Consider the following 12,614-nt stretch of genomic DNA (forward strand, 5'->3'; position numbering starts at 1 on the left):
GGGGAAATGCAATAATCAAGATAGGGTATCACAAGGGCTTATAATAGGTGATGGCATTGCTAATGGAGGGAAAACAAAGAATCTAAAACTAATTGCAAAGAAAATATTAATCTAGTTTGTTTGTTGACTGATTAGATATAGAGATTAAATAAAAGAGGGAAATAAAGCATGCATACCCTTTAAAGTTTCAAGCCTGAACAGTTTTGTGAAAATGGTAAGTTAGTTTTGTCACACAATGTTCTTCTAACAGTGGGATTCATTAGGTAGGGGTTCTGAGCCAGGAATATATATTTGGACATTGCCTGCTTGGAGGTGACCTGGAGCAGACACAAAGGAGGACTTAAGGTATGTATTTTGGTGAATTTTCCTATTTAGGAAATAGAAGAGGAAGGGGAGAACATCTGAGTAGAAGAATAACCAACACGGTGCATTATAACCTTAAGAGGCATTTTTCTCCACTGTAGAGTTCCGTCATAGGTATGACCGTGTTTTGTTTCTGTGGCAATCTTCGAAGTCCTCAGAAAGATTTTAGTGTCACAGGTAACATTTAAGACGCATTCCTTGCTAGACGTGGTAGAGACCCCTGTCCGTCGGGTGTCTCGCTGTAGTTCCGCAGGTTGGCCGCAGAGGGCGGAATCTGCGGCGGCCTGGAAAACCGGCGGGGGCGCGAGGCGCCGCTCTCTCTCGGGTCAGGTTCTCGGCTCTCCTCTCCCGGCTCCGGGCTCCGGCTCCCGGCTCCCGGCGCCGACCTGCTGCCCAAAAGACGAGCAGCGGAGGCGGGTGGGCGTGAGGACGCGGGAGGCTGTGTCGTCCGATCCAGCCGCAGTCCGCCGCCCCGCTGAGCCCGCAGGCCGCCCGGATGGAGACGCCTCTCCCGGTCGGAGCCCAGCCCCTTGCTGTATCCGCCAGAGAGAAGGGGGAGGGGAGGGCACACAGGGCCAGGGGTGGGGATGGGGGACTGTGGAACGCTGCAAGGTGGGGAGCCTTTTAGGCCTAGAGGCCAAGCAGAGCGGGGGAGGGGGCCGGCGCGGAGGCGACGCTTGGGGAACGGGGCAGGGCGGTGGGGGAGGGAGAGCGGGAGACCTCCTTAGCTCCCCAGCGCGCCACCCCTTCCCGGTCGCTCTTCTAAAAAAGACCCTTGACTAGCGCCCGCATACTATCGAGGGTATGGAGATGAAGGGTCCTCTTCGGGAGCCTTGCGCCCTGACCCTTGCCCAAAGGAATGGTCAATATGAGTAAGTAACCACCTGATTGCCACAGAGAAGGGGAGCTTGCCATTACTTCCCAACCCCAAACCGCAAAGAGCCACCCACCCTCCTCTCACTGAGGCCATGCGGGAAACAGGTTCAGCCCCAGGTGTGATGTTCCCATGCATTCTAACCTCACGACTTTTCCCCAAACTTCCAAGCCTCTAGATAATGCCTGGCAGTGTGGCTCAGTGGAAGGACTCAATGGGCGGGGAAGCAGGAAGCCTGGGTTCTTAGTTCCTGCCCCTGTAACTGACATGTGTTGTGTAACCTTGGACACGTCAATAAAGCTTTCTGGGCCTTAGTTAACTCATCAGTTGACTATAAACATTAACTGTCTTACCTGGAGCTACAACTAGGGAATAATAAATGTGAAAGTGGTTTACAAAAAGTAAAAGTGCTATTGACTTGCTTCATTGTTAATGTTATAGATTTGTCTTTTCCTAACCCCATTCAGTCTCCTTACCCCCTTATCCACTTGTTCCAAGGCAGGTTCATTAATTCAGTAATGGTGTAGTGTAAGCCAGTAACTGCCTCACTTGCTGACTTGAATGTTGGAAAGAAAGGTAATGAAATGTGTAGAAACATAAATGACATTTGACGTTTATCAGTCTGTGTCACCTTCCACTCTGGCTTGGACATAGGAGCTCAGTAAATACTGTCGGCTGCTTGATCAAAAGATGATTTTGGTAAGCTATCACCATAGCTCCCAGCCTCATCCCATTGCCACTAAGTGCCTCATCCTAAAAGTATCCATGGGCTGGGCGCCTGTGGCTCAAGCTAATAAGGTGCCAGCCACATCCACCTGAGTTGTCGGGTTCGAATCCAGCCCGGGGCCGCCAAACAACAATGACGGCTGCAACCAAAAAATAGCTGGGTGTTGTGGAGGGCGCCTGTAGTCCCAGCTACACGGAGGCTGAGGCAGGAAACTCGCTTGAGCCCAGGAGTTGGAGGTTGCTATGAGCTGTGATGCCATGGCACTCTACCTAGGGCAACAGCTTGAGGCCTTGTCTCAAAAAAAAAAAAAGTATCCATGGTGACCATTATATGCTTGTATTGTAAGTCTGATACTGTGTGCCCAAGCCACTTCCCTTCATTGTTGGTTGGTTTCTTGACATCAGATTTCTTCTAAGTTTAAAAATTATTCACTTAAATCCTGCCATCTCCCAACATTGGATTCGATCTATAAGCAATTTTTCTCAGTCTCTACTTTTAGATCTTCTGTGTCTATGCTGTCTAATATACATAAAAGAAATTTCCACTGACCTAGCCTGCTCTTCTCTGGCACTGTTGATGCCACTGTAACTGGACATCCATTAATTCTATGTCCTACTTTGTTAATATGTCAGGTCTGTCATTATGGGAAGTTCATGTTATTTTCCCCGGTTTTCTTCAAACCCTGGAAGATCAGTTTAATAAAACTAAATTCAACAGAAAAGTGAACTGAAAAAGCAGAACACCACTAATATTTCCAAAGGCTAATATGGGGTAGAAAGATGTGACCCTCAGGCAAACCAGTAAAGTTTTTGTGCTTTGGTTTTCTCTTCTGTAGAAACAGAATTATGAAAATTGAATAGATAGCCACTTTGTCGAGATGACCACAGCCCAAGATCTGGTCCCTTGGCTTAGTAGGTTTGGAATTCAGTTCCGCTAATAAGGGAATGAGCAGCTGCCCTTAAGAGAGGTACCTTATCCTGTCTGAGCTCTTGTGCTAGCAGGACTTTTAAACTTGTTGGTGGAAGTTGTTGTGACTATTTGTATCCTTTCCCACAGAGAAATCAAATTCTTGTGTTCCCATTCTGTATGTTGGGAATATAACAACAACTAGTACTTGATGGCTTGGTGTGTGTCAGATACTCTTGAAAGCACTTTTCATTAATTAGTTCGTTTAATTTGCCCATGAGCCTTAATATGAAATTGCAGTACTATCATCATACCCCTTCCCTTGTATATAGAAATTGAAGCAGAGAAAGATTAAGTTACTTGTTCACAGTTAGGAAGTAGCATAAGTGAGCTCTGAACCTATGTAACATATCTCAGAATTAGATTGAGAAGTTTCTTTTGAAGTCATTTATTTGAGACATGTAATATCATGATACCACCGATAATCCTCAAATTCTTATCTCTTGCCTTCTCTGACTTGAGCATCCAGAACTTTTTACTTTTAGCTTTTTTATCCTGGAACTTTAAGTCTGTCTTAATCTTTTGGTCTGTCGTACTTACTGTCAACCAAGGGAGAAATTTGTTTGAGAGACCAAAATTACAATTAAAATTTGAGGCTCAGCGCCCATAGCACAGTGGTTACACTGCCAACCACATACACCAACACTTGCGGGTTTGAACCCATCCCGGGCCAACTAAACAGTGACAACTGCAACAAAAAATAGGCGGGCGTTTTGGCAGATGCCTGTTATTCCATCTACTTGGAGACTGAGGCAGAAGAATCACTTAAGCCCAAGAGTTTGAGGTTGCTCTGAGCTGTAATGCCATGGCACTCTACTGAGGGCAACATAGTGAGACTCTGTCTCAAAAAATAAAAATTAAAATTAAAATAAATAATATTGGGGGGGAATAGGGAATCAAACACTAAAATTCTTTTTTTTTTTTTTTTGACGGATATTAGATTATGGCAGAAATTGTTGCTTGACCTTCCTTGAACAAATCAAAGTATTCCTGGGGATAATGCTGAGTTGCACTCACAGTTTGTCATTCTTTTCTGCTGAGAACTACCAAATTCTGATTTCCACTGTTTTGCTATATACCTATTATTTTTACTCTTTCTGTTCTGAAGTGAATAATTACATTTAGGTAGATCTTTTATGCTTATTCTTAACCCTGTTCTTTGCTGTAATTTATTTAGTAGCTAACACATAGCAGATGTTTAATAAATACTTGTAGAATTCGCTTAAATGTTAAGTTTATCTTTGTTTTGTGATGGTTTTTTTGTTTTTGTTTTTTCAAATCCATGTTATTTATTTTACAATAGGCAGTCTGCTAGGGATTCTACAAAATTCATTCTTTAACCCATTGATAATAAATTTGTTCATTTGTCATTACAAAGACGTATACACATATCAAACACAACTTAAACCACTCTAAAATACCTATAGTTATATCACTTATCACTGTGGTCTGAATGATATGCATTTGGGATAAATACTTTGCCAATAGCTTTCTAAAGTATATAGTCTTCCTTCATTTTAGCTGTAGCAACATACCCTGAATTTTTTTTAACCTCACAGTTTCATAGCCTAGATCACAGATGATTTTATTTATTTATTTATTTATTTATTTTTTTTGTTAAATTGTAGCTGTATACATTGATGCAATCATGGGGTACAATGTTCTGGTTTTATATACAATTTGAAATATTTTCATCAAACTGGTTATCATAGCCATCATGGCATTTTCTCAGTTATTGTATTAAAACATTTATAGTCTACATTTAGTAAATTTCACACATACCCTTGTAAGATGCGCTGTAGGTGTGGTCCCACCAATTACCCTCCCTCCACCCATCCTTTCTCTCCCCTTTCCCCATATTCTTGGGCTATAATCGGGTTATAGATTTCATAAGAAAGCTATAAATTAGTTTCATAGTAGGGCTGAGTACATTGGATACTTTTTCTTCCATTCTTGAGATACTTTGCTAAGAAGAATATGTTCCAGCTCCATCCACGTAAACATGAAAGAGGTAAAGTCTCCATCTTTCTTTAAGGCTGCATAATATTCCATGGTGTACATATACCACAATTTATTAATCCATTTGTGGGTCAATGGGCACTTGGGCTTCTTCCACAACTTAGCAATTATGAATTGGGCTGCAATAAACATTCTGGTACAAATATCTTTGTTATAGTGTGATTTTTGGTCTTCTGGATATGTACCTAGTAGAGGAATTATAGGATCAAATGTCAGGTCTAGTTTTAGATCCCTAAGTGTTCTCTAAACATCTTTCCAAAAGGAACGTATTAGTTTGCATTCCCACCAGCAGTGTAGAAGTGTTCCCTTTTCTCCACATCCACGCCAACATCTCTGGTTTGGGGATTTTGTGATGTGGGCTAATCTTACTGGAGTTAGATGATATCTCAAAGTAGTTTTGATTTGCATTTCTCTGGTGATTAAGGATAAAGAGCATTTTTTCATATATCTGTACGCTGTGCGCCTGTTTTCTTCAGAGAAGTTTCTCTTCAAGTTCCTTGCCAACCCTGTTTGTGATGGTTTTTAGCATTACAGCCCAGTTGAAGCTTTACTGCTAATGTTCAATGCCATTTCTAGTCTACATATTTTGAGATTATAGTGATTCCTTTTCAGTTTTCTAAGACTAAGCTCTTCCTCTTTGACCAGTGCTTTCTCAGCCCTTTATCTGGTTTCTTGTTTCCATCTGAGTTTATAGGACACTCTGCTCAACTCATGAACTTTCTGGCTTAAAAGGTGCCTGCCCCATATTTCTGTAATCACCTTAAAATATAAACCCCTACAAATCAGTAAAGCAAGATCAAAGCAGGAAAAAAGCATTAATGTTTTTATTTCCTTGGGTTCTATCTAAGCACTTAACCCAGATTATCCCCTTCAAAGTTAACACATTTGAAAAAAGTCCAAAAAGCTAAAATAACAAGCACCCCAAAGAGAAAGCAAAATAGAAATCAAACTCTTTAAAACAATGACAGAAGTTGAACAGTTATATTTAGAAATTCACCTCTACTTTTAGCTTAATTAAGCTAGTTAATTTATTCAACCAGTATTTGTTGAGCATCTGTTAGGCTGCAGACAAAACTGAATATTATCGAGTCCTTTCAAGGAGCTCAAATTGGTGAGGAGAAATGAATAACTATAAGAGAGTGGATAAGGCCACTGGTTCTGCTTGGGGGATATTGAAGAAAGCTTCACATAGGGGGTAATATTTGAGATGGGTCTCAGGAAAAAGAGAGGAGTCTTCCTTGCAAAAACAAACAGAACCACCTGAAGAGTGTTTGACTGGAAGAGCTAGTTGACATTCAGAATGGCTGTTTTCCAGTAGTTCATACCTTGATTCTAGGCCACTAAGGATAAGTTATAAATGAAAATTAATACTTTAGAGTACATATGGATTTAGAAGTCTTGCACTTCATAATGGTGAGCCAAATTAACTCATGTTTACATAGAAATACCAAAATGAAGTTGGAAGCCAGAGGAAAAACACGAGGAGAATGAAGGCAGTCTGATGTCTGCTACCTTGGTCACCTGTGTTTTGACTAATCTAGCTGGCTAGGCATCCCCACTTCTGCCTGCATTAACCCTCAGTGCCTATTTGAAGAGATAAGAACATTGTTCGGTAAAAGTCATGGGCATTTAATTGGAAAGCTGGTTTATGAATTTTCTAATTCATTGATTTAACACACAGGATCAACTGCTATGTGCCATGTTCTATGCTAGGAACTAGAAATGCTATGATGAAAAGACAGCCTAAGTCCCTGCCCTCAATAGAGTTCACATCTAGCTGTTAGTTCTTTATTCTGGTGTGCTTGCTCTATGATTCATGCACTTAAGCATGTAAGCTATTTTCTGGACATATGGCAGTGTGGGAATTCAGATATTGATCACCACTAACATCCTTTTAGACATAGAGCAGTATCTAGCTGTCATAATTTTCAGATCCAGGGAATTAGTAATAGATGCAATCTAATGAATACAGACTAGATTTATATAATAAGACAGCAAAGTATTTTGTTGCTAAATGTTTGGGTTTTTCAGTAACTATTCATTGATGCATTCTTCTGTTTCCTAGGTTAATAATCCAGTTGTATGAGAAGGAACAGCATGTTCAAGATATCATTCCTATAAATAGCCACTTCAGATGTGTTCAAGGTACTAGCTTTATTTGCTTAGCTAATTTCCTAATATTTTTCCTTGGTAATTATTGTCATTATTGCATTATACCATACATATATTAATTTGTCACTGCATGAAAAATGAAATATATTACTCTGTATAAAAAGATAACACTGAGAAAATGATAAATGCTTTGTCTAAGAGTGATGAAGGGTTATATTGAAATATATTGCTTAATTTGCAGGGATTTATGGGTCACCTTTTCTTTGGCTGAGATTAGAGATGTATGTAGACTGTTAACTATGTAGATAGTCTTTTATGCTAACTGGCCTATATATGAACTTAAATGACATTCTTGGACACAGTGTTCATTGTAAAGTATCCAGGTCTTTTGGATTCACACACATTTACCATTTTTCTCCTCCACACTATTTGGAATTAAGACATTTGGCAACACACTTTGCCAGATTGTAATTTCTTATGTTCAATTGCGCTGATTCTCAGACCTTGACATTGGTGAATTATAACATCAACTCTAGGGAGGAAATATCTGGCTTCTTGCCCTCAAATTTGAGGCTGAACACAGAAAATCTGTTGTTTCATCTGCTACAATGAAACTTAAAAATTGGGAGGTTTGTGTAGGAGGTGTTGCTTCTGTCATCTCATATTGCTCTGGAAAGGAAATTGATACTAGAGACAAGTGCATTCTGTTTCCAGCAGGTCTGGTGGTTTCATTAGGCAGAAACTTTATCAGTTGTAGCTTCTTGGAAAACTCATATCCTACCTTGCATGTATTCTTTCTTAAACTACATTGAATTTTTATCTTCACAAAAGTGACGAAAAGTTTGGAAAGAACAGAAAACCATTAAAAAGGTCACCTACATGCCCGTCTTTCCCAGATAAATGCCTGATATTTTCCTTTCTTCTACATATAACTTTCTAGGTGGAGGATACTCTTCCTATATAATTTTTTATCTGTTCCACATACCATCATAATATTAGTACTTTTCCATGGCATTAATGGCTGTATATTACTCTATTTTATGAATGATCCATAATGTAATTATTTCTCTGTATTTGACATTTGGGTTATTTTTCAGTAGTATAAATAGTAATGTGATGAACCTCTCTTTACATAAATCTTCCTACACATTTCCTCAGGATTTATTCCTGTAGGTGAAAATACTAAGTCTGTGGTTTATGACTTTTAAGGCAGCATATATTAAGAATTAAAAATGCCTTCAATGAATATTGTCCACATTGTATAGTAGAATCAAGTCATAGCTATTAAGCCTCCCCTATGTGAAAGAAACATTAAACAATGAAACCAAAGGCAGGTACCGTGGCTCACACCTGTAATCCTAGCACTCTGGGAAGCCTAGGTGGGTGGATTGCCAGAGCTCATGGGTTCAAGACCAGCCTGAACAAGAGCGAGACCCCATCTCTAAAAATAGCAGGGCGTTGTGGTGGGCACCTGTAGTCCCAGCTACTTGGGAGGCTGAGGCAAGAGAATCACTTGAACCCAAGAGTTTGAGGTTGCTGTGAGCTATAACACCACCACTCTACTGAGGGTAACAAAGTAAGACTCTGTCTCAAAAAAAAAAAAAAAAATGAAACCACATGCTGTGGTTACCTCACTTTTCGAGGTATAGCTCTTTGCAGAGGAAAAAGAAGAACATGACTTTAAATTAGTATCCTATTAGTTTTTTGCCTTTTTGTACTACTCATTTGGTCTCTTTTACCCTGTTTCTCTTAGTATTGTTTTTAATAAGAAATAGACAGCTGATATATTGTAGTGCTACTTCTTGGGATCTGGGAAAATATAAACACATATATACAGTAGTTCCCCATGATGAAATGGACAGTTATATCCTTTCGTTTTCACCTTCTATTTATTACCTGTGCATCTATTTTGAAAACTGTAAATGTTTAGGTTTTACAGAACTAGAAGTTACTGAAGAACAGTGGTAAACATAATAATACCTGTGACCTAATGCCTTATTTTCTCTTGCTTAATCAATGCTGGTGATAGTATTGAGACTACTTTCTAATGTTAGACAACTTAGTTCCTTACCCATTTCTCTTGTACCTGAATAATGGAGCCAAGTATACAGTTCACTCTTGGGAAGAAGATAGACAAGGCTGAGACTACTCCATCTGACCATTGTAGATCCAGGCTAATCCCCCAGAGTTCAGTTAGCCCAGAGAGTCTGGCAGGTGCTGTTGGTCAAATCCAGGGAAATCAGAGAGGAAGAGATAGGTTGGGTCTAGACACTAGAGGTAAGGAAGAAAATCTAAGAGAGGCATCAGGTGAAAAAAGAACTCCAAACTTACAAAGTGATTTGCATTGTTTTATACCTTTTGGGTAAGGTAGGCCTTGGGCCCATAGGCATGTATTAATTGCAACTGAAAGTGTACTTTAAGGGTATCTTCGGGTACACTTTGCTCCTATATGGGGCAGAGGTAAGGAAATTATTGGGAAACTTTCAGAGAATAGATCTGAGTTAAGAAACTAATTCACTTCCAGGGCCTTCAGGGCCATTTCCTGGGCTTTCTATAAGAAGTATCTAAAGGACACAATTAGATTATATTAAATTAGTATCTTAGTGGGAATTAAACTTGCCTTCATTTGAATTAACATGGTGTTATGTTCCCTACTATTAACTTGTCATTCCTTGAGATGCTTTGAAGAGTTCCATTTGGTTACTTAGCACTTAGTGCTATTAAAATCATTTTTAGGGTGGTGCTTGTGGCTCAGTGAGTAGGGTGCCAGCCCCATATACCAAGGGTGGCAGGTTCAAACTCAGCCCCGGCCAAACTGCAACAAAAAAATAGCCAGGCGTTGTGGCAGGTGCCTGTAGTCCTCACAGTAGAGTGCTGTGGGGAAAAGTATACCCGAAGATACCCTTAAAGTACACTTTTCAGTTGTAATTCAGTTGCTCTAAATTCATTTTTTCCCTTATTGGGCTCTGACTGTTTTCAAGTAGCTGTAGTCTCAGCTACTCAAGAGGCTGAGGCAAGAGAATCGCCTAAGACCAAGAGCTGGAGGTTGCTGTGAGCTGTGACATTACAGCACCCTACGGTGGGTAATGAAGTGAGACTGTCTCTAAAAAAAAAAAAAAAAAACCTTTTAAAAAAATTCTAAATAAAAAAAGCAAAAGATTAAAAAAAAGTATGTTCTAAGACCTAGGGGTAGTGACCGAGAGATGCAGCTATTTACTTAGGCATTGTCTTTTTGCTACAATAAATAGTTTTCTCTGATCCTGTTTTTATTTCCCACAGAAGCAGAAGAAACTCTTCTGATTGACATAGCCTCAAACAGTGAGTATTTTTCTAAACTGAATTAATTTTCTTTCACCAGATATTTTTAAAATACTATATCTAAGGCACTTTGGGGGGCGCATTTTTTATTTTACCATTTTATCCTGTAGTCTCTGTTTTCTTAATGCAGCCATATAAAATAAGCATTGTCTCCCCCAAACCATTTAGAGTAAGCCTAAGAAAAATCAGGTGACTAGTGAGAATCTTTATAAAAAATCAAAAATAATGATCTGCTTTTCTAATGCTAAACTTCTTTGAACTACCAGTATTGTTGCTATCAGTTATTGCTGTGGAATTGATAACTGTAGGAAGGGTTAGTAAAATATTTAAAGCACATAAGGTTTACGGATGGGGTTTTGTTATTTTTTTAACTACTGTTTTATTGTAAACTCCCCCCCCTCTTTAATTTTTATATGTCAAATCATGTTTTCCTTTATTTATTATTATATTATTTTGGAAATCTATAAACTTCTTTAAAATGTTTGTTCAGGCATTTGATTTCTTTCTTAAAATAATTTTGGTCTTTTATTTAAACCCTATCCCCTCAAGGCATCTCCTTATCAGAGGGAACATGATCTTTCTTTTGACCATTGTCTCATTGTTATCTGCTTGAATCAAATCATCATCAACTTTCTGTGCAAGCTGTTCTTTGTATCTTTCTGTGTTATAGGAAGGAGAAAATGGGCACTTGACTACTACTGTGTGGTTGCTATGGAAAAGAATATCTGACCACATGAATCTAATGGGTTGCCTTATCTCTTAGATGAGTGGGAATTGCATTTAGTGTGGGATTATGGGTTAAACATAATTTTGTTTAGACACATTCCCTGGCCTTGGCACCATTAATTTGTATTGAATGGTTTAAGTAGACTTTTTCTGGTTTGGGTTTTATTTTTCTTTTCTTTGGTCATGGATTTTGGAAGTCTTAAGGGCTGATCCTGAAAGACTAAGTAAACTCAGCAATAGGTATGCAAGAGAGAAAATACTTCAGGTCCATAGCTTACTGTACATAGAGAGCAGAAAGCAAAAATAACACTAAAAAAGCAAAATTAGAGCAAAGACATTTCTGTAGCAACTGACATTACTGCTTAAATAAGATACTGAAATGTCCTATACTTGTCATGGAAAGATATTTGATTCAAAGCTAAAAAGATAAAGTAAGCTGTGCCTTTTGTCGTATAAATAGCTAATTGTTGGCATTAGTTTTGTGCCAGTCCTATGTAGAAATTGGCCATTTGTTGCTATGTCCAGAGTTCAAGTAACTAAATCATAGGGGAAAAATAATTATGTGACCACTTGAATAAAATTGTTATTTCTGCCCATTTAGTAATATTTGCCCTGAAACCCGATTTTATTGTGATCCTTGAGCAGCACGCATGAACCTTTAGCATACATAGTATATTGCAGGAGAGGAGCCCTGGGTTTGTCAGGCAGGCCTGAACTTAGTATTACTACATGTAATTACCACTATCTGGATGTTGGTATTAAATGCTTTATAAATAATTTTCCTGATTATAGAGGTAATATATCTTCTTTATATACAATTTATAAATTCAGAAAAGTTTAAGTATCACATTAAAATTATTCTCCCACAATCTAGAGATCACTACTATGGTTAAAATTGTGATATATATTCTTCTAATCTTTTATTTATATTTTTACATAGTTGGAATCCTCATGTATAATTTTTATCCTGCATCTTCAATAACATTGGGACATTTTCCCACATCATTAAAAATTCTTAAAAGCTGATTTTTGGCCAGGTGCAGTGGCTCACACCTGTAATCCTAGCACTCTGCAAAGGTGAGACAGGTAGATGGCCTGAGATCAGCAGTCCAAGACCAGCCTGAGCAAGAGTAAGATCCCATGTCTACTAAAAATAGAAAAACCAGCTGCGTGTGGTGCAGGTGCCTGTATTTCCAGCTATTCAGGAGGCTGAAACAAGAGGATCTCTTGAGCTCAAGAGTTTGAGGTTGCTGTGAGCTAGGACACCATGGTACTGTACCCAAGGTCCAGTCTCAAAAAAAAAAAAAAAAAAAAGGCTTGATGCCCGTTGCTCAGTGGTTAGGGCACTGGCCACATACACCAGGGCTGGCAGGCTCAAACCTGACTCAGGCCTGCTAAAACAATAATGACAACTACAACAAAAAAAAAATACCCAGGTGTTATGGCGGGTGCCTATAGTCCCAGCTACTTGGGAGGCTGAGGCAAGAGAATCACTTAAGCCCAAGAGTT

General features: G+C 39.0%; 1 protein-coding gene across 1 annotated transcript in view; it reads left to right on the top strand.

Moving 5' to 3' along the window:
* The first annotated feature begins 479 nt into the window (after positions 1 to 479).
* OCRL (OCRL, inositol polyphosphate-5-phosphatase) overlaps positions 480 to 12,614 on the top strand; it is a 61,172-nt gene continuing 49,037 nt past the window's right edge. The window contains 5 exon segments of the mRNA XM_012809624.2: positions 480 to 540; positions 609 to 898; positions 1,147 to 1,235; positions 7,015 to 7,094; positions 10,341 to 10,379. Coding sequence (XP_012665078.2) covers positions 480 to 540; positions 609 to 898; positions 1,147 to 1,235; positions 7,015 to 7,094; positions 10,341 to 10,379 — 559 coding nt within the window.

The sequence above is a fragment of the Otolemur garnettii genome, unplaced genomic scaffold, assembly GCF_000181295.1.
Source record: "Otolemur garnettii isolate 467f Iridium unplaced genomic scaffold, OtoGar3 scaffold00109, whole genome shotgun sequence".
Classification (NCBI taxonomy): domain Eukaryota; kingdom Metazoa; phylum Chordata; class Mammalia; order Primates; family Galagidae; genus Otolemur; species Otolemur garnettii.